Source organism: Paraphaeosphaeria sporulosa (assembly GCF_001642045.1).
Source record: "Paraphaeosphaeria sporulosa strain AP3s5-JAC2a unplaced genomic scaffold CC84scaffold_2, whole genome shotgun sequence".
In the NCBI taxonomy this organism is placed as follows: domain Eukaryota; kingdom Fungi; phylum Ascomycota; class Dothideomycetes; order Pleosporales; family Didymosphaeriaceae; genus Paraphaeosphaeria; species Paraphaeosphaeria sporulosa.
Genome location: NW_017253361.1, coordinates 818731 through 838818, shown reverse-complemented (window position 1 = coordinate 838818; position 20088 = coordinate 818731). Strand labels below are relative to the sequence as shown.

The 20088-nt window shown below is 52.8% G+C and overlaps 8 protein-coding genes across 8 annotated transcripts; 5 read left to right on the top strand and 3 right to left on the bottom strand.

Moving 5' to 3' along the window:
* Positions 1-1123: 1123 nt before the first annotated feature.
* CC84DRAFT_1212908 (uncharacterized protein) lies at positions 1124-1848 on the top strand (the record flags this gene model as incomplete). Its single annotated transcript, XM_018182487.1, has 3 exons — positions 1124-1302; positions 1341-1614; positions 1639-1848. The coding sequence occupies 3 exons, from the start codon at positions 1124-1126 to the stop codon at positions 1846-1848; spliced, it is 663 nt and encodes a 220-aa protein (XP_018039844.1).
* A 662-nt stretch (positions 1849-2510) lies between these two features.
* On the top strand, positions 2511-3886 carry CC84DRAFT_1172051 (uncharacterized protein; the record flags this gene model as incomplete). The annotated part of the gene is made up of 3 exons (XM_018179950.1): positions 2511-2639; positions 2688-3356; positions 3545-3886. 3 exons carry the CDS (start codon positions 2511-2513, stop codon positions 3884-3886), a joined length of 1140 nt encoding a protein of 379 aa, XP_018039843.1.
* Positions 3887-4187: 301 nt separating this feature from the next.
* Positions 4188-6236, top strand: CC84DRAFT_1172050 (peptide transporter PTR2-A; the record flags this gene model as incomplete). The annotated part of the gene is made up of 3 exons (XM_018179949.1): positions 4188-4217; positions 4273-5566; positions 5617-6236. 3 exons carry the CDS (start codon positions 4188-4190, stop codon positions 6234-6236), a joined length of 1944 nt encoding a protein of 647 aa, XP_018039842.1.
* A 4195-nt stretch (positions 6237-10431) lies between these two features.
* Positions 10432-11947, bottom strand: CC84DRAFT_1234978 (extracellular exo-polygalacturonase-like protein; the record flags this gene model as incomplete). The annotated part of the gene is made up of 2 exons (XM_018183835.1): positions 11090-11947; positions 10432-11024 (listed from the first exon to the last, which is right to left on the bottom strand). The coding sequence occupies exons 1-2, from the start codon at positions 11823-11825 to the stop codon at positions 10432-10434; spliced, it is 1329 nt and encodes a 442-aa protein (XP_018039841.1). The 5' UTR covers positions 11826-11947.
* Positions 11948-12305: 358 nt separating this feature from the next.
* On the bottom strand, positions 12306-13199 carry CC84DRAFT_1172047 (uncharacterized protein; the record flags this gene model as incomplete). Its single annotated transcript, XM_018179948.1, has 4 exons — positions 12306-12316; positions 12363-12498; positions 12565-12657; positions 12804-13199. The coding sequence occupies 4 exons, from the start codon at positions 13197-13199 to the stop codon at positions 12306-12308; spliced, it is 636 nt and encodes a 211-aa protein (XP_018039840.1).
* A 777-nt stretch (positions 13200-13976) lies between these two features.
* CC84DRAFT_1083508 (uncharacterized protein) lies at positions 13977-16418 on the top strand (the record flags this gene model as incomplete). Its single annotated transcript, XM_018174011.1, has 2 exons — positions 13977-16038; positions 16075-16418. 2 exons carry the CDS (start codon positions 13977-13979, stop codon positions 16416-16418), a joined length of 2406 nt encoding a protein of 801 aa, XP_018039839.1.
* Positions 16419-16694: 276 nt separating this feature from the next.
* Positions 16695-17875, bottom strand: CC84DRAFT_1234967 (NAD(P)-binding protein; the record flags this gene model as incomplete). The annotated part of the gene is made up of 4 exons (XM_018183834.1): positions 17775-17875; positions 17067-17726; positions 16874-17008; positions 16695-16822 (listed from the first exon to the last, which is right to left on the bottom strand). The coding sequence occupies exons 1-4, from the start codon at positions 17863-17865 to the stop codon at positions 16695-16697; spliced, it is 1014 nt and encodes a 337-aa protein (XP_018039838.1). The 5' UTR covers positions 17866-17875.
* Positions 17876-18682: 807 nt separating this feature from the next.
* Positions 18683-20056, top strand: CC84DRAFT_1234964 (FAD/NAD(P)-binding domain-containing protein; the record flags this gene model as incomplete). The annotated part of the gene is made up of 2 exons (XM_018183833.1): positions 18683-19364; positions 19419-20056. 2 exons carry the CDS (start codon positions 18683-18685, stop codon positions 20054-20056), a joined length of 1320 nt encoding a protein of 439 aa, XP_018039837.1.
* Between the last annotated feature and the right edge of the window lie 32 nt (positions 20057-20088).

The window sequence follows — 20088 nt, the reverse complement described above, 5'->3', positions numbered from 1 at the left end:
CAAGAAATCTTCCTCAATCCTCACCGATCTACATCAAATTAGTAGGAGATAGGACTCAACGATCTTGCGCTCGAAAGACAAACCACCCATAACAGCTGTAAAGCACCACAACGTCCACAACACGAAGCGCGAGGTCGCACCCACCGGGCAGGTAGAGAAAACACACATCTATCACAGTAATGTTCTGGACGCCATGTCCAGCCCCGACCACGCTGAGCAGAGCCACTTATTTGGCTACACAAGCTCAGCGTCTTACTCCAGGATACTCTAAGCAATACCCAAACTTTCGACCTAACTCTGTTAGTCTCTTTCCCAGAGTACCCATCTCCATCCTGCACGCCTGCATCGCTTCGGCTGCATGCCGTTACCTAGATACTCAAAGTGCTTTGACCTGGGGGTCGTACCACCCATACTAATGTATGTGTCTACAGTGCTCAATATTGCATAAGCCAGGACTGTCACGGCTGTCCTAGTGCAGACCTCGTGTGCTATCTCAAGACGAGCAATGTTGGCTATTCATTCATGGACCTGGCGGTATGCAGTGTGGTCTCAGCCATAATTATTCGTCCTCGGCGAGTGCCCGATTTCGCCTTGGCACTCATTCTGCATGGACAAGCACTATTCCCTCCCTAACGACTAGAGCCATGCAACGGGCGCAGGCTTGTGGATAGGGTACTAAATGGTAGTCTTGTTGATGTAGAGTGGAGCGAGCCAAGACAAGGTCCGGAGCGCGACAAGCTTCCAAGCTCCTCTGGCGTCGACTGTGGGTGCTGGTTTGACTGCTCCGGATTGGAACAGGGGTTTGAAACGAAACGGTGGGGGCGAAGTAGCCGTGCATAGTGTACCGCAACGCCAACATCAGCTTCATTCTACCGACCATTGGAGCGCACCAAGTTGAGCATGTCCTGGGTGTTACTCAAACTGCCGCGCGCGAATGTCGCGCACCTCGTGCGGGTCTTGCCTGCGCGAGTAGTATCTGTTCCGACCCCCGTGTCCATGCCGCACTGCGCCTCACCTGCATATGCATACACGCCCTGCATGTTTCAAGTTGCATACAAGAAAGCCAATTCTCACCTCACTTCACTTCTCTCAAAACACCCACGACTCAAACACCCGTTCAAAAATGACGAGCAGCGGCGCGCGGGGAAACGCGCACCTCGACACCCTCCCTGCCTCGCTCCTCCTCGAAATCTTCTCCCACCGCACGCCGCGCGCGAGCATGCAGACACCCGCGACCTCTGACGGGCGCGAGAAACACAACACTTCCCATCTCGACACCTCGCTGCGGAACGTCAGAGCCGTGTGCCGGTCGCGACGCCGCTGCTCACCGCGCACTACAGTGACGGCGATTTCTTTCACGTGCGGCGGAACGCGAAGGATATGAGTAACTGGAATGTGGAGAGCATGGTTATGGATGGGTCGTTGTATGGTTGGGACTCGTACAGGCATCATGGGGAGACATTTCATGAGTATTTGAGACTTAGGGATTTGGACAGGCGGCTTGGGCTGTCTGAGGTCTGGCTTGTTGATCAGGATGAAGACGACGATGAGGAGGAGGATGCTGTCGACCCATTAGATGAAGAGGCATGGAAGCAACAGCTGCAGGACGAAGGGGTACACAGCGCAAATACAGCGTAGAGCAACTACGAGCGCGCGACCGTCTTGTGTTTGTGTCCCAACATCGAAGAGATGCTGTCTGGCTCGAATTTCAACGATAACCGGAGGGAGTACCCGGAAGACGAGGACTCAGTGGCCATCAGGCCGATTGTGAGCGCGGGCAAGGGCGAGGGGTTTGGGCGGGCGCATCGTTTCGAACACCTGCGATATCTGTCCATCGATGTTCAATAAAGCGGATTGGATATGTCGTTCCCGTCATACAGCTGTGGTCTCTTCAACACTTTGTGCTTGAATGGCGCACTGGGCGTCCGTAGGATTTCAAGGGGAAGAGGTCGCTTCGGCACTGCAGTCCTGGAGCTGCCCACCTTGCTCGTCGAATGTGCAGATATTGGAACTTTGCAACGTCGAAGCTCCTTCATCTATTGTCAGAAAGCTGGTTGGGTCGTGCAAGGAGCCGAGATCGATTTCCGTGGACTGCCAGGTGAGCAGTTCTCAGGAACAGCTTACCTGGTACATGGATCTGTTCGACGAATTGAGTGGACATGCTCGTACAGTGGAAGAGCTTGTGGTAACGTCCCTTCTTACGGGCGAGCTTGAAGGCCCTGCTGTTTGGCAGTGACCCGGTGTGCAGCAGTTCGAGAAACTCAGTCACCTCCGCATCCCGCTTCGCATCTTCACAGGCTTCGGTTCCGAACACAACGACGCTTCAGAACCCGCACTGCCCGGATTGCGTATGGTGTTCCCGCCATCATTGCGAAGCGTTGAATTCGACATCTTTGGTCCCACCCCTTACAACGAGACAAAGAGGGCTTTTCAGAGGCACACATAAAGACGCTGAGACTGCCGCGTGGCGAAGAGTTGATCAGACATGCGACGTGCGGCGAGGAGCGAAGATGGCCCGAATTGCTAGACGAGTATCAAGCATCACTTGTAGAGGGCGTGGAGCTTCGCGAGGCCGCGTGTGGCCGGCCTGCGCTGGGCGTATTCCTGGCATCTGGAGCAACACCGCTATGCAGCAAAATGTTAGTCACAGTTTCCTCTTCCAGCCGATGTCGTGCATGTTGGGGTAGCTCGGCTCCCCAGTTTCTCCAGATTGCGGGCCTGCCCTGACAGCGTCGCGTGCAGAGGGCCGTGGTACATGGTCGTCGCGTGCCGACGTGAGGGAAGCGTTGGTGAAGGCTGGCGTCTCGGTTCCCCCCTTGGACGTGTGTGTCTGCAGCGAGCAGAGGATACTGCACCCACCCCTGTCGCCAGCGAGCCGGACAAGTGGTCAGCGGCGCGTACACCATCGGCGGTGCGAGAGGCGTGATGGCCAACGTCCTGGACTACGGGGGCCGTGCTATGGCCCGCCCCATATCGCAATTGGCGCGACGTATGGCTGCTCCTGGCACCTGCCGAAAGCACGAGTATTGGTCATGCCCTTGCCGCTGATCCGCCGTGTCTATCGCGACTGTGCCGCGCTTGTCCATTCAACAGACGTCTGGATGCAGCGCCAGGGGCCGCGCTGCATCCTGCAATGCCCCGTAAATGCCGCCTTGCGCGGTCCCAGAGCTGTGGTGCCGACACTGGCCGGCAGCCGAGGGTGGGACGGTGGTGCGCGGGTGGGCGTTCCTGAGGCGGCCAGCCTAAGAGACGACAAGCGTGAGACGGAGCCAAGCATTTGCGGTAGCGGCTGGGCGTGCTTCTGGGCCGCTGGCGACCTGCTGCTCATCCTGCACTGCAACCGATATCAGCGCAGAGTAAGCGATGGATGAGGGCGGCCAGCCGCACCTGCCCGCTTCAGGCAGCCTGGCCGCGCGAGAGTGGTCGCGCAAGAGCTGCACAGAGGGACAGAATGGGACGAGCGAGACGTGCCGCGATGGCGTGCCAGAGCAGCAAAAAAAAAAAACCCCCAGTGCTAGCTCCGCGGCGTACCCCGATGTAACAGTGGATAGGCTCGAGGGCCGGCTGTCTGGAGTGCGGGAGTGCGCGCTGGAGCCTCCTCTGCCACTCGACAGGCGGGCGGAACGACCGAAAGAAAGCTCCGCCAAGCATTCGCCCAAGGCGCCGCGCGAATCGCGCTATCGCACGACTCTTCAGAGGAACCAGCCAAACCATCGCCCCTGTCCAATGGGCAATGGGGCAATCAGTGGCCACGCCCTCTCCCCGAGAGCGACGCCCGTATCAGTTGCACATCGCAGGCCTCGCGCGTGGCCAGACAAAGCCCGGGCAGGCCAATGGCGCCGCCGTGAGAGCATCCTTGGTGCTGACGCCAACAACCATCGAGTAAGGATGCGATAATGGCCAATACAACATCGTATCAACCTTCTAGGTGGCGTTTGTGCCCTTCGATGCTCCTTCCCCATCCATCCTAGTGTGCGGAGCCCATTGGATGCTGTGCTCAGGCCCTTCCTTCCCCTTCGGGCAGCCGTCGACCGGGGGTCGTGTGTCTCGCCCAGATGCTGCATATTGCTTCCCCTCAAATGCTGCCACGCGCCCACGACATCTTCCTCTCCTCGTCAACCTCACTCGCTCTGAGCGTCCCTTGCAGGTCTCCCATTCTCTACCTGCTGTGACAAGTTGCGCCCACAATGGCACCTGTCGGCGAAGACTCCGTCATCGTAAGTCTTCTCCCATCCAGCCTCCCACCAAAACACGTGCTCACGATTTCCACAGCAGGCGACGTCCCTGGATCGCTCCTTCATTGACGGCTCTGGCGACCCGGAGCGCAAGCACCCAGAGACTCATGTCACTGGGCCGCCAGCCTACCTCCTCTCCGAGGGCAAGGCCACTCTCCAGGAGAGCTATCTCGGCAGCGACCGTGATGACTTCCCCACCGAGGAGCAGATGCGCACCCTGCGCCGTGTGCCCCAGAAGATTCCCTGGAAGATCTTCACCATCGCCTTTGTAGAGCTTTGCGAGCGCATGTCCTACTATGGTACCATTGTTGTCTACTCCAACTTCATCAACAAGGGCCGCGTCGACAAGGAAGGCAATCCCACTGCCACGTCCACCGGTGCTGCCATCAACCCCAGCAGCGATGAGGCTCAGCCTGGTGCCCTTGGCTTGGGCAAGCAAATTGCCTTCTCTCTGACCACCTTCAACTCGTTCTGGGTCTACGTCGTGCCTCTCTTCGGTGCCTGGGTGGCTGACAAGTACCTTGGTCGTTACAAGACCATCTTCTACTCCGTCCTCATTGCTGAAATCGGTCACACCATCCTCGTCGTCTCTGCTGCTCCCTCGATCCTCGATAAGCCACACACTTCCCTCGGTGTCTTCATCGTCGGTCTGCTCATCACTGGTTTTGGAACGGGTACCTTCAAGCCCAACATTTCCCCGCTCATCATGGAGCAGATGCCGGATGACCCTCTCCGCGTCGAGGAGCAGAAGGGCGAGCTCGTCATCGTCGACCCTGCCGTCACTGCCACCCGCATCTACAACTGGTTCTACTGGTTCATCAACTGGGGTGCGCTCGCTGGTCAACTCGGCATGGTCTTCGCTGAACGCTACGTCGGTTTCTACTGCGCTTTCCTGATCCCCCTCATCTTCTTCCTGCTCAGTGTTCCCATCTTGCTCTTCTGCAAGAAGTGGTACAAGCTCACGCCTCCTAGCGGCAGCGTGCTTGGTCCCGCTGTTAAGCTTTTGTTCAAGGCTCTCGGACACGGTTTCTCCTTGAACCCGGCCAAGACAATCAAGAATTGGAAGTCTGGTGAGGGTTGGGATGCGCTTAAGCCCTCTGCTCTCGGTGCCAACAAGCCCAAGTGGTACAACTTTGACGACGCCTGGGTTGACGAGGTCCGCCGTGGTTGGGGTGCTTGCGGTGTCTTCATGTGGGTGCCCATCTACTGGCTCGCCTACCGCCAGATGGACAACAACTTGACCGCTATGTGCGCCACCATGGCGCTGCACGGAACGCCCAACGATCTGCTCCAAAACATGGACCCCATTACGCTCATTGTTCTCGTCCCGAGTAAGTTTCCTCGCAAGTATTGAATCGACAAGTTGCTGACTCCAACCCAGTCTTTGATCTGTTCATCTACCCCTTCCTGCGCAAGCACAAGATCAACTTCTCCCCCATCAAGAAGATCACCGCCGGTTTCATCTTCGGTGGATTTGCCATGCTGTGGGCAACCGTCCTCCAGCACTACGTGTACAAGACCTCTGGCTACTACGAGACCGGCGACCCAGACTACAAGTCTCCCATCAACGTGTGGGCCGTGACTGGTGTCTATGTCCTCGTTGCCATCTCCGAGATCTTCGCCTCCGTGACCACTCTTGAGTACGCCTACACCAAGGCCCCCAAGAACATGAAGTCCCTCGTCATGGGTGTACAGTGCTTCACCACGGCTTTCTCCGCCGCTCTTGCCCAGGCATTCACCCCGCTCACCAACGACCCTCACCTCGTCTGGAACTACGGCTCTGTCACCATCATCTCCTTCGTCGTCGGCATCCTGTTCTACATTGTCTACTACAAGACGGACCAGGCCGACCAAGAGCTCAACATGCTTCCCACCGGCCACTTCGGTAACCCCGACCAGGCTGTCGACGTCGAACGCCGCATGAGCACTGCCGCCGAGAGGCGCGCCAGCGCCGTCGACGAGAAGAAGATCTCGTCTGAGCCCGTCCCCGAGAAGATCTAGATTAGATGAGATACCCTACGATGTATGGATGATGGCATGATGTGGACGGCCGTACGCTGCTGCGCACTACGCCGTCGCGTCGCTTGGCGCTGTACAGTGTCGCGCATTGGGAAGGCGCGCACTGCATTTGCTGTATACCTTAGCTTAGCTTGATAATTAATTACCCTCACTTTTCAACTCATAGCTTCCCTCGCTCTTCAAGTTCGGGTCACCTTCCTCCTGTCTCGGCGGTTCAGAGTCTGAAGGACTCGCCCGTCGGTTCGTGAAACACACACTCGTCTTGCGTGACGCCCTTGCGTGCCCCTCGTCGCCATATTCACACTCTCGCCTCGATCCACGGACGTCGCACCGCGTCCGGAGCACGATCAGGTACGTGACGGAGGTGCGAATTGGCTTTCGCAGCCATGGCCGTGGCTGGCTTGGTCGGCGTCCTGTGCGGCCGTACTCGTACCGTACCGCAGCGCAGCACCCTGCGCTAGGCGCGCGCCCTTCCGCCATCGGCCTCAGATCTGGGCTCAACTGCCAGCCCTGCCACGCGCGCACCCGTCGCACGCACACTCCACATGTTCGCGCGCGCCGCGGTCTCGGGCTGGCTTGGGCTGGCTTGCTTTTTACCGTCCGTTCCGCTGCTTCGCGTCGTTCTGCTTCCGGATCAAACTTTGGACCCGATGGGAGCGGTGACATTGCACCTGGGACTAGCGGCGGCCTTCCACGTGACTGCGCGTGCCGCCGGTCCTCGCAGCCCGTCACGATGACATGCTGTATATCATGTTTCACGGACGTATGTGCAACGGACGACGTCCTCTCAAGCTCGGCCAAGGGCGTGGGCTGCGCGGCGCCGTGGCTGGTCTGCTTGGCTAGACAAGCAGGTCCAAGAGCACGTAAGACAGGGCGCCGAGGGGCTTGTGGTCTTGGTGCGCGAGCATGGGAAAGGCCGATGGAAGCGGCGTGGGTGGCAGTGATATGGTCCACGGCGTTGAATGAGCGGGATTTCGCAGCGGAAGAGAGGTCCTCATACGGCGGTGGAGCGGAAAGGAGTAGAATGGGGACGCCGATATCGGCGGGTTCTCGGCTGAGAGTGTGGGGGTGGAGTTGGGGGCGGCTGGTTGAGCGCGCCATCTTCAACAGCGGCTTCTCACTTTCCACCTGAAAAGGTCAAGAGACAGCTAGGTCGCCGCTGTGCGATTTCAACCCGACTCGGGCATAAGGGCGGAAATCGTGACGTTTCTGGGCAACTTGGGCGTTGTTTGTTCCCCTTCGACATGGCTCGCGAACTAACAAGATGTCGTTGGTAGGATAACACACGCCCAAGGCAGACTGACTGTAGTATTTGGTGGCTGCCATGGCCTGAACGCCATGTGGTGTCTCTTCCCGTTCAAGGAACACTCTGCGAAAGCCTGATCAGAGCCTTTTTCTCTCCCTACACCTTTTTCGCGCCACAGGTGTGTCAATATCGAGTTGTAACGTTGCCTCCGCGCTCTGGGCCGAAGAGCTTCCTACCAAGTTTGTTGTCTCAGCCCACTGTCGCTTTTCAGCGTAGGGCATAGAAGCGTTGCCGCGTTCTATGGACCTCATGAGGCCATTGATATAGCTTTTGGACCTGGTTTGTGTCGTGAGCTCCATGTTGATGGTTCTGGTAATTTGAATGTTGAAATGGCTGTATGCAGCATCGAAGTCGTGTCGGCTGTCAAAGAAAGCTTTCTAGATAACTTCCGATTTGAAGATGTTCTTGAGGATTGGCGGCTCTGAGCCTATAGATGTCGAGGAGGATCGCCCCATCAGCAGGTTGAACCTAGCTTGAGATAATGAAATTGAGCCCGAGCGGGATGTTTTCAACGTAAAGTTTCGATGGGTCAGTCGCCAAATTCACGAGAGGATCGGCGAGAGGGCCTTGGTTCTCTTGTGCAGCGATGAGTTTGAAAATGTGGGAGATAGTGGCAATGCTCTTGCGCTCTTCTTAGATTACAAGTGAATTTGCTTCCGATGAGTGTCCGGGGCAAGGCTGGAAACCTCGTAGCATTCGTATCCACGCAAGCAAGCTACGGCGCACTGTATCTATGGAGTGGACTATCTTTCAAGACGAGCACACCGATCCAGAGCTACAAGACGATGCAGTTGTCTAGCAAGCCATGGGCTCTGAAAGCCTGTTCAAAGGCGTAGGCTGTGTCGCATGGCCATCAGTCGATCTCCCCCAATCCCTGGCTTCCATTGATACTCAAAGACTGCTGATCTTTACATTTGAATTAGCAATGCATTAGACCTTGGAATTTATTAGGCGACCAAACTACATAGTGTGCGACCAGATCACGCGCGCTCCTACAGTGATGGCGACAGTCCGGACGTCACGAGTTGGCCCGTGTTTTATTAAGGCACGACATGGTGCTGAAGCATCGTTATCTGCAAACAGGATATGGGATTTACATACCCTCACGGTTATGTACTTGCAACATAGTCAAGTAAGGTCCACTCCACTCATGGACCCGATCTGGACGGGTGAAGTCCGATGCCTGCCTGTTACCATGCATGGCAAAACCCTCGCACTATTTGGAATGTGAGACATGGAAGTCTCCTCATACTTCCTGGTTGGCCTTTTTGGAGGGATTTGAGTATGCCAATATGACTGGCATGTAGCCGAGCCAATATGTGTAGCCACCTGGAGCACAGCGAATGCTTCATTGGCGTGACCATGCGTCAACAATGCCTAGTCATCGGGACCAGACGTTAGGAGCATTTGATACTGCCGTAAATCTCATTTGAATGACACCTTCGTGTCGCGATTCTGGCTTAATCCATGCCATAAAGGTCGCCTGTCCGTACGTTTAAATTCCTTATGACCGACATCCACTCATTTACATCTCCATTCGGCCTCCCACTTCTCTTTTTTCTGGAAACTATGCGTCAGCGCAGACCCAGTTCTCTCATCGATCTCTTTTGGATGCGAGCCGAACATTGTTCCCGCATCAACCGTCGTCCACTTCCCGCGACCTGCCTATCCTTACCATCGGCCTCACCCATAAGGGGTCGCATATGTGCAATCATAATTGTATAACTCCACCTCACCACATCTGTCAAAAACCGTATGCCACGCTTGATATCATCTTCAATGAGAGTCCGCCCAATTCGACCGATGCTTTCGGACGTGCCATCGTTTCGTACCTCTCTAAGAACTCTGGGACAATATTTCGTTCCAGAATCTTGGCCAATCCCCACGTACTGATCGGCTCCCCCTTTGTGAAATAGTTCTTCGTCTTCTGCTAAACATCTGCTCCTACTTGGACAAGTGATGATTTACAGGGTCGCACGAGCCCGAAATCATCATCGGTATCAGCATCTTAACCTTTTTTAGTATTTTGAGCTTCAGAGTTTATCAATCATCTGAGCTTCCATCTAAAAGTTCACCCACCAGCTATTCTCGGTGGTATGAGACTTGTGGTGAACTGTTTTCAAAACGCCATCTTGCCAAGTGAGTTACTCTGCTGAAACACCTACTTCTCCACGCACCATCTCTGTAGCAAACAGCCCAAGTGGCATAGAGAGCCATTCCCGTATATTTTGAGCTAATATTAGCAGCTTTCTAGGTCAGAAAACATCTTAGTCTCCATCAAAGAGCGAAGCATCCCGAGACTGTTCACGGCCCAAAGCCAGTCTATTGCCCAAAGCGGGATTTCCAAGGTGCCTGCTTCACGCAGCAAGGGCTTTGCCACAAGGGGCAATTCCGAAAGGTATGTGCATACCCAACATGGCGGTTGAAGTGGTGCCTCGTTCTCGTGACAGAGGATAATTCAACCATCCCATCCGAAATGGTCCTATCCAAAATTACAAAATCTATTACCCTCACGAACGTAAAATCTCACATTTCTGCTTTGCTACGTGTAATACTACGTAGAATGGATAATGGCGCATGGTCGAGTAACGGGTGAAAGAGAAGCACATCGAGAGCAGAGTAAAGAGCATAGTTGAAGGACAACGTAGTGCGTCCTGACCTGAGCCTTCAGAGCTGCGACCAAAATTGCACGAGATGGATCAGAATTCCTTTGATCTGTGTTAGCATAAACTGACTCATTGTTATGCAAAGTGGTTTCGGGGTGGCACTTCATGCCTGGTGGCAAGACCTTTCATCAAGCCCGACCGCATCTGGTTCAATAATGAATTTCCTCATTGCGAATGCTTTCTTTCCTCTTCTATCCAGAGTATATCACGCAGGATTGTACCCTTTACTCCATTCAGTGCAGTTCAAGCCACCCAGACTTTTCGTATCCAAGTTCCGGCAAGTCACCAAATTGGACCCATTGATTGTCCTAATATCCACATTCTCCGCCAGGATTCCTGAGCAGGTGTACGGGCTTGAGCACACAAGATGGCCCACGATGGGCGAGAAGACACGATTCGTGCGGCCGCGGATATTGCGGAAGGTCACATCAGTAATGTTGAGTTTGCTGGGGTGTTTGAAACACTCTTCCTCGTCGTCTTGGCCGTAACATTGTGTGATGGTGAGCCCATAATCGACATTGTTCAAACGCATCCCATCGTAAGTCACGTTTCGGACTAGTCCTCGGCCGCCACCACCGGTCAAGCTTTCGGACTTCTCGGAGTAAGAATCTGGCCAGACTTTGATACGGGCGCCTTCAGACGAGTTTTCCATAGTAATGTTGCGCACGAGGATGTTTTCTACGTAATCGACGCGCTCGGGATACTGGCCGAGACTGCCCACTGAGATACCGTGTGTGCCGTTACAGCGGAGATTTTGTACAAGGATATTGGTGCTATTAGGCTTGAAAGATACGCAATCTGTCACAACAGTCAGCATTTCTACGATAGTCTCGTCTTGGAGCAGTGCGGTTATGTATACACACCGTCGCCGTTGGTGATTGTCGAATTTTCAATGACGATGTTGTCGCTTCTGTATATGTCCCAACCGTCCGTATTCTTCTCGAAGTTGCCGTTATTGCTGGTTGAGAACAAATCCAGGCCCGAGTACGCAATGTATTTAGACTCCATGACAATGTTGTGCCAGAATGGGGCGTTTCGCAGCTTGATCTGTGACACACTTCCGCCTTCCAAACCAACAACAGCAAAGAGGACTGGGCGCTTCAGCTTCTTGTTTCCAGGATATGCATCCCACCACGCTTGTCCGTTGCCTTCAATTTCTCCTGTGCCATACACGTGAACATCTTTTCCGCCTAAGGCGAAGAAAGACGTCGCATTTTGATATTCTAGGTCGAAGGAATTTGCTTCCCAGTACGTGATGTTGTCGGTGAAGGACAGAGTTCCCTGTATGTCGAGGTCGAGTGCATTTAAGCCAGTCAGGTTGAGGGGAGAAGCGATAGTATAGGTGAGCTTCTCGGCGAAGACAACATGGCCGCCGTTATTGCAGTCTTGAATTGCTGACAAGATACCGGATGCATCGTCAAGCGAAGGATCACCGTGAGAAGGGGCAATGCAGGTTCTGTTCCGCTGTTGAGAAGCAAGAGCGTGGAATGGGCGAGGGCTGCGTAGTGTCGACAGGAAGCGCTCGTCGACGAAAGCACCTTGGACAGCTAGTGATAAGAGGAACAAAGTTGCCAAGAGCGGCTGCTTGAAAATTCCCATGGTGAGAAGGGTGCATCGACTTGAATGTGTCTGAAATTCGCAAGGCACCTTTATACTCAACCATCATTTTTCAGGTGGATACCCTGGAGCCAGGGAATCTCTATTTTTCTTCTCGTTCTCGGCGCAGCTCTATCCGCAAGCTTCGTCCCATCAGGGTTTTGCATCGGATAATGGAGGTCATCCCGGCGGAATAGGTCTTCCATCCCCGCATAGCTGCAACTTTCGGGGGAATGCACGTTGCGGGGAAGATGCTAGCGATGCGTAGTGAGCTGGGCATTTATGATGAACTTCTGGCATTGGTACATGAGGCACTTGGCGATTTGCGTTGACGTTCAAAGTTGCAGACAATTATGCTTACGCGACTCATGTAGCGTGCGCCCACGGCCAATGATGAGATCGAAGAGGAGTCCCACGCGACGAATCTTTTTCCACCAATCGAAGTTCCCTAGCTACTAACGTATACTCCCGCCGTTAAGCACTTCAATAGGCGCCTATTGATAAGTCACATCATGCGAAGCGAAGTACAATGGTACCTACGGTACGTAACCTCGACCGGAATCCTTTGACTGATCTCGGTATCTTTGCGTTTGGCCAAGCAGTACTGGGTGCGCAGTTGGCCCTCCCATCTGGTGATGAAGTCCTCGTGGCGACCCTCCGTGTCCCACTTCTCGTCCTACAATTGGCCAAGTTTTAAGATCTTCCATGAATGAATGAATGGTTCGTGCTCTTGTTTTTGTACCTGTGCGTTTAGATCCGGATGCCATGATGTTTTGGCGTTTTTCGGATCTGTTAATGCTGCTTTGATCTTGTTAAATCTGATTTGTAGGCGTATCTTGACATTTCTCATATCTATGCGCACTTTTTTATCGTTTAGATACAGGCGGACTCCTACAACGTTGCGCAGCCGAATGAGCACAGCTCCAGGGTCTTTCAGAACCTTCTCTCCCATACTATTCGCTTCGGGTTTTCTGGTTTTACCTTTTCTTTCGTTGTATAGCTGGTTCGGTCCTCGTCCTCGTCCCCAGAGTCCGCTACGGGGGCGTCAAAATACCAGTCTCCCTTCGGTGAACAGAACTGGAACAAGACTGTTAAAAGCTCTAAATTCAGCCAGAACGGTGTTACCCCGTCATCATCGGGCCAAAACAGCATCCTGTCAGCTACAGCGTGCATCTGCATCTTGCGGAGGTTATACGAAAGTATCCGTAGACTCAAGCTGAACAGATCGAAGGACGTTGAACCAGTCAGGCTGGACAAATCAACGAAATTGATGGAATCCAGTCGTATATCTCGTAGCAGAGTTGGAAGTCGAATTGCACGAGGCGCATCCGCAAATCCGAGGCGCGTCTCGCGCCGGCAGCCAATATGGTCGCGCATCATATGCTATCTTACAGGGTCCGATCCTTTAGTCCACTCATGGAATCGAAGCTTGCGGCCCAGATATTCGAGGTTCGAAAGCGTGCTGGCTAGGTTCTGGATAACGCGAAGATCGAGCTTGCGTTGCGGATTGAATGGCCATTGTGGTGTGTCCACGCCACCAATACCTTATTTGGCTGACCGAAAAAGAAAGGCTTGTAAGTCATGTGAGTGATGGGAAACAAGAAAGGAAGCAAAGCGTTGGACTTCTTTAATTGTCAATGAATGCTGTAATTCGAGCAATTGTCAAGCAAGCAACTGGGGGATAGTCTATATATCAACGAGGTTAAGGCCTTGGAATCGCAACTCGGTGAGCTGTATAGGAACCAGGTTGTCTAATATATATCTAAGCTAGGTTTACCATGAAAAGACTGAGTGTTCGATCCCCTGTGCATAAAGGTGGTGGGATGGAGGCGGACCTAAGAGTGTATCCATAGCCCTATGAATTATGCAGTCACAAGATGAACTTTGTTAGACCCAGTGTAGGATGCGTCGATTCTTTCATCCTTGGAGTACATAAATAAGTTGCGCAATTCGCCGCACGAGCAGACAGATCTGTAGCCATAGAGGGCCCCAAAACATCTGCTGATACTACCAGATCACACTCAGCAATCTCCAGACCTTTTCTTGCGCACTCGGGACTTTGACCCGACCCGGTACTCGGATCTGTTGATGCATCTATACCTAAGTGTGTCCAAGCAGCTAGCACCCACGAAACCAAGACATTCCTTATTCAGCATGTCCGATGAGGAGTACCTTTCCGACGAGGAGTGGAAGGACGATGCTCCTACTTTCCTGTCTTTGAAAGAGGCCCAACAGAAGAGTCAAGACCTCGTCAAGAGTATATTCGGACACCAAACATTCCTTCGAGGTATTTTGGAGAGACACGAAGCTGAGATCCGCAGGCTGTGGGACAAGAAACCATTCGAAAAGAAGCGAGCGATCCTACTTGGAGCGTTCAAAGATATACCGGCTATTTCTCGCCCAGACCTGGAGTTATGGCTTAAGAGGGAAGCTTGGCTTGAGAAAACCATTGATCCGAGCCAGGCGTACATGTGGCCCCAACTTAACTCGCACGACCTCGTCAAGCAAAACATGTTCCTTGTCTTCCTCAACTCACGTGGTCGACATTTTCCACATGAGTTTGTGGATGCGGATCTCGAGACCGTTCAGTTTGGCCAGCTTGCTGGGGCGATTGCTCCAGTGTCTGTTAGTGGTTACGCTATGACTCTTCACGGGGCAACAAATTCGGAAACCTATGGAAGACTGGTTCCTTGCGCTGAAAGCGAGGGGTTGAAACAAGCGATAGTGGGTCTGGCCGGAGTTGACTCTGGCTACGGTCTAAAGGTATTGGAAATTCAAGATCGTATTTTGAAATTCCTCAAAGACTGCTGCAAGATCATTCTCCAGCATGTCAAGGATCCGTTGTCTGCGGATGTTGAATCAGAACCTGTTACGCTAAAGGCTATGGCGAATGAGTACGCCTCGCTGCATTCAACAGCGAGCGAAATGCCATATTGCGTTCCGGCCCAGGTCAATTTCGATCAAGTACTGGGTTATATATGCGCCGAGAAGGATCAGAAAGAAGAGATGATCATGACTTTGCGGGAAGATCCCGAGGCCTTCGCCGACGCGTTGAAGGAAAACGGTGACCACCAGTACGAGTTTCAGGTTAACTCTTGGGGGGAACAAAAGGTTGTTCCTTTAGAGAAGAAAGGCGACCACTCCAAGTTCTGGAACAACGTAATCCTGCGAACTCTTGACGGTGCCTACTCAAAATTTGCGATGTTTAGTCAGCTACTGCAGTGGACCAAGAAGTTGAGAGACGAGGCGCAGCATCACAGTGACCTACAGTGGCCCATGGTGCCAGTAAATACCGATTTGTCGATTGCGTATCAATCGGTGCGATATATTCTCGGCAAGATCGAGTCTGGCATGGGCCCCGCACTCGCAATGTCGATTGCCGTATCGCCCACCTTGCGCGATACTATCGAAGTCACTTATGAGGAGGATCCGGAGGGTCGAAAGACTGCAAACGTGATCAAAAACAGCAGCAATCCCAAAAACCGTGCAACTCAACTGTTTGTTGAGCTTCTCCGTCTGTTGTTCGCAAAAGACGAGGTCCGCATTCGGACCTTGCACGTGATACTGAACGATCTTGTTCAACTTACAGGCAAAGACGACAATTTTAAAGAGCTTGTATCACCTCGAGTCGGGGCTGATCTATCAACTCTGTTAGTAATCGCAGAGTGCCAACGACAATTGTACCATTTTCGCCCTTGGACGTGGATGGCCGAACGGGAAGTTACAACGGACGACCATACTCGCGCAGCCTACGACGCCGCGTTTATTCACGATTGGACGATGAACGCGGAAACTTGCAACAATCTTTACGTATTGGGCACACCTACCTACAATCGTTTCAATTGTCCGCCCGACCGACGACACACAGCGTTCAACGTGGACACTTTACGTACGGCCGAACGTCAACTCGACGATTTCTGGGCATTTGTAGATCAGCATGTCTTGAAACAACAAGGCAAGACGTATCAAGATCTGATAGCTGACTATCTGAGTATCAAGCGCTCAATACGCCGTACACCAGCTTGGACTGAGCCGACAGATTCCAGCCGATCGACTGAGCTTGTACCGTACGAATACATACCGATCCTGACCACCAAGCACGAACAAGAAAACCAGATCACAGGAGCCTTCGATCGGAGCCTGGATTTCACTCCTAGGTCGAAGGAGAAGCGACGACCTACAGCTGACCGCAGAGACGAACCTGATGTTGGACTTGGTGGCCATCACGACCAAGACCCGGGTAATAACGAAGAGGAGGTTCCTGAACCCGCCAATCCGACTGAGTTCATCACAATAGATCGACGGACGCATCAAATCGTCGAATCCCTGTTCTTTTCGCCTTTGAATGAGAAACCTCCTGGGGAAGTACCGTGGAGCGAATTTTTACGTGCAATGTCCAAGATCGGATTCGCCGTGGAGAAGCTGGGCGGGTCGGCGTGGCATTTCACGCCAGATAAACATCGTACTGGCATGGACGAGCCGATCAATTTTCACGATCCGCACAAGAGTAGGCTGCCAGCTACTTGGGCAAGGAAAATCGGTCATCGCCTCACAACGAAGTATGGTTGGACCGCAGAGACTTTTGTTGTGGAATAGTGCAAATCGGAAACATTATTCTGCAGTTTGAGGGAGAGACAACGCCACGCATGGGGATGTCATGAGGCTGGCGGACCTGCGGGGAAGGATTAACATACACTTTTAGGGTGGATGGTCTGTTGTTCGCGAAGGCATATTGCCATCGTTATGTAGCTAGTAACAAATTTCATAGGCTGAGATTCTCTGAAGATAGCAATTGATTGTTTTTCAACCTCCGGCGATATGGAATCGAGTGTCGATATAGCATTGAACCTACTAAACTGACTGCACTGCTGCTTAAAGTTTGAACTCGCTTTTCACGAGCTTCTCGCTCAGTGTCCACAGCTTCTTCGCATTCTGCTCGTCTGTTGCATATGGAGCGGCATCAAATATCTGACAGTCGTGCAGAAGGATTCCTTTGGGCTCTGCGCCATGTATTAAATAAAGTAATAGTCCAAAATGACTTGATAGCTCACCTCTCAATGTAGGATCTAGAGCTGCAACCAAGGTAGTTGAGGCACCCTGGTCGTGATTCTTCCAGAAAGGGCTCGTAGCACGTATTGCAGCTTCACCATCCGCATCAAGGTCTCTGCTCAATCCTGTCCAGATAGCTGTACAGTGTCAGATCTAATAGCTCCAACCTTCCTTGAGTTGTTGATGGTATCTCACATCCGGGGTGTACAGCATAACTGACAATGCCTTTATCATTCAAGAGCTTGTTTAGCTCAATTGAGAACAGTATGTTCGCGGTCTTCGCTTGTCCATAAGAGACGTAGCCATTGTATGCACCAACTGAACCTTTGGCGAACATTGGCGATAGAGGCTGATGTTGTTCCTCCGGTGGGATGTCTTTCCCTTCAAAGTTGTAGTCATGGAAGCGAACTGGACTGAGACGATGCCCAAGGCTCGTAAGGTTGACCACCCGTGTAACGCCAGGAGCATTTGATTTTGCTGCAGTGAGCAATTGCGGCATTAACAAGTTAGTTAAGAGGAAATGGCCAATGTGATTTGCACCGAATTGCGCTTCGATTCCCTCTACGGTGAACTGAAGTTTCGGTGTCATGAATCCCGCATTGTTGATGATGATGTCGATGCGAGGTGTGAGCTGCGCGATTTCCGAAGCGGCTCTCCTGATCGAGTCTTGCGACATGAGATCCAGAGCGATAGTCTGTACGTTGATGTTGGTATAGGCATCTTTGATCGACTTTGTCACATCGTCGAGCTTAGACTGGGTCCGAGAAGCGAGAATCAGGAGAGAAGGCGATTGTGAGGCAATGCTGGCTGCTGTGGAAGAGCCAATGCTCTCAGGCGACACACCAGTTACCAGAACTGTAAATGGTCAGCATGCTCTTACGTCCTGACGTTGAACTTTTGTACCTATCTTTCCCTCAATCTGCTCTCTGAAGGCCTTTGCGACAACGAGACCTCCTGTCTCTTGATTCCACTCAGGATGCGTCAATATAGACATTGTGGCCTAGTTGCGATCCGACACTGTCCGCAACAACAGAAAGCTAAACAGGTATACATAGGGATCAGAGAAGCCCCACGAACAGGCTGGTTCTCGGGGGCCTTCTGTGCCTGTCCTTCACACATGGTCAAAGCTCCAGGATACCGGCAACCTCATGAAAGTGGGACCGAGATAATCAGTTTGGTGGTCAGGTGCATGTACAGCTCCAAGGCTGCTGTTGCGCTAAACCTATCATATTACCGAGGTCAATCGCGAAGGATGTCCGTCCGAAAGCAGGCAAGTGCAATTCATCCCACGATGCGGGGTCGTGTTGCGGGGAATGTGTATCAATGTGGGGCATCATTCCTCCAACACCAGCCTGAAGGTCACGCGTCGTGTACACCCATCCCATTTTGGACAGGGTCTCTGCACGCGCGTGCCTCTAGTTCACCATGCGCTGGATACGACGGAATCTAAGCGCTTAGCCGTATCCCAAACGCCATCCCGCACGGCACCCGCGTCGACTTGTACCGGCTCTTACAGAACTCGGAGGCATGTTACCTAGATCGATGGAATTAGAACAGACGATGTTCAAGCAGTCTTATTCGGCGATAATTGCACCTATAGGAGGACGCCGCGGGAGATAACCCGGGTCGTGGTGCCCCACTGCCCTGGGGATATTGCTTGCAGCAACGAGCATGCTTCACGCGCTGGTTCCACAACACTTCAAACACCCATCCACTCGTCCTCTTCTCATTGAATTTCCGTGTTCTTGGGATAATTAGATCAAAAGCATATGCCCCTTCGCGCGAAGATTGACAAGTCCAAACTCCTCGAGATGGCAGTCCCAGTAACCAACGGCGCAAAGCCACAGACTGGTATTAGAGTGATCATCGTCGGCGCTGGGTTCGGTGGCCTCACTGCAGCCATTGAATGCGTCCGACAAGGACACTCTCCAATCATCTACGAGTCGTTTCCTTCTCTCAAGATTCTGGGCGACATCATCTCCTTCGGACCTAACGCTGGACGTATTTTCGCGCGTTGGGAAAATGGTGATATCGCTCGTGCCATGCGCAAGATCTCCATCGACCTCCAAGCATATGGATTCAATATCCACAAATGGGACACAGGCGAGGTCGTCATCAATCAGAAGAGTCCGCCCAGAGACGAAACTGCCCCGGTTTTCAACGGACATCGAGGTGAACTGCACGAAATCGTGTTCAACTATGCGAAAAAACTGGGCGTCGAAATTGTGCTTGATTCGCGCGTGGAGAATTACTGGGAAACGGAAGACGCTGCCGGGATCATTCTTGGGGACGGCACGCGCGTGGAGGGTGACGTGGTGGTTGGCAGTGACGGCGTGAGGAGCAAAGCCAGAACTCTTGTTCTGGGTTACGAGGATAAGCCGAAGTCTTCTGGCTATGCAGTGTGGAGGTCGTGGTTCAGCAACGAGGATATGCTAGCCGATCCGGAGACGAGACAGTTTTGCGAGAATGGGGACACCTTCAATGGCTGGATAGGTACGCATCTTTGGATATCACTTCTTTCAGAATAAGGTGCTAACACTCAGCCAGGACCCGACGTTCATTTCCTTTTCAGCACGCTAAAAGGCGGTAGTGACTGCTGCTGGGTGTTGACTCACAAGGACGAGCACGATATCGACGAATCTTGGTCTTTCCCGGGCAAGCTATCTGAAGTGAAGGACGTCCTCCGTGACTGGGACCCCATGTGCACAAAGATCATCTCGAAAACGCCAGAAGAAAAGCTCGTAGACTGGAAGTTGGTTTACAGAGATCCGCTACCCACTTGGGTCTCCGGTTATGGATCAGCTCCCGGCCATGGCCGCATTTGCCTGCTCGGCGACTCTGCGCATCCGTTTCTACCTACCAGTGCACAAGGTGCGACACAGGCATTGGAAGACGGCGTCACACTTGCAGTTCTACTGCGAAAGGCTGGCAAGAGCAATATTAAGGGCGGTCTGAGGGCCTATCAGGATGTTCGATACGAGAGGGTGCGTAAAGTTCAGAAGACTGGCGAGACGACGCGCGATATGTGGCATAACACAGATTGGGAGAAGGTAAAAAAGGATCCGCAGAGCATTGCATTCCCGCGCGAGGACTGGATCTTTTCACATGACGCAGAAAAGCATGCTGAAGAGGTTGGGGATGAGATGATTGCGAAAGCGTCAACTTCAGTTGAACAGCAAGCATAATTGATGTAGATTGTCGTTAGTCGAATAGACTG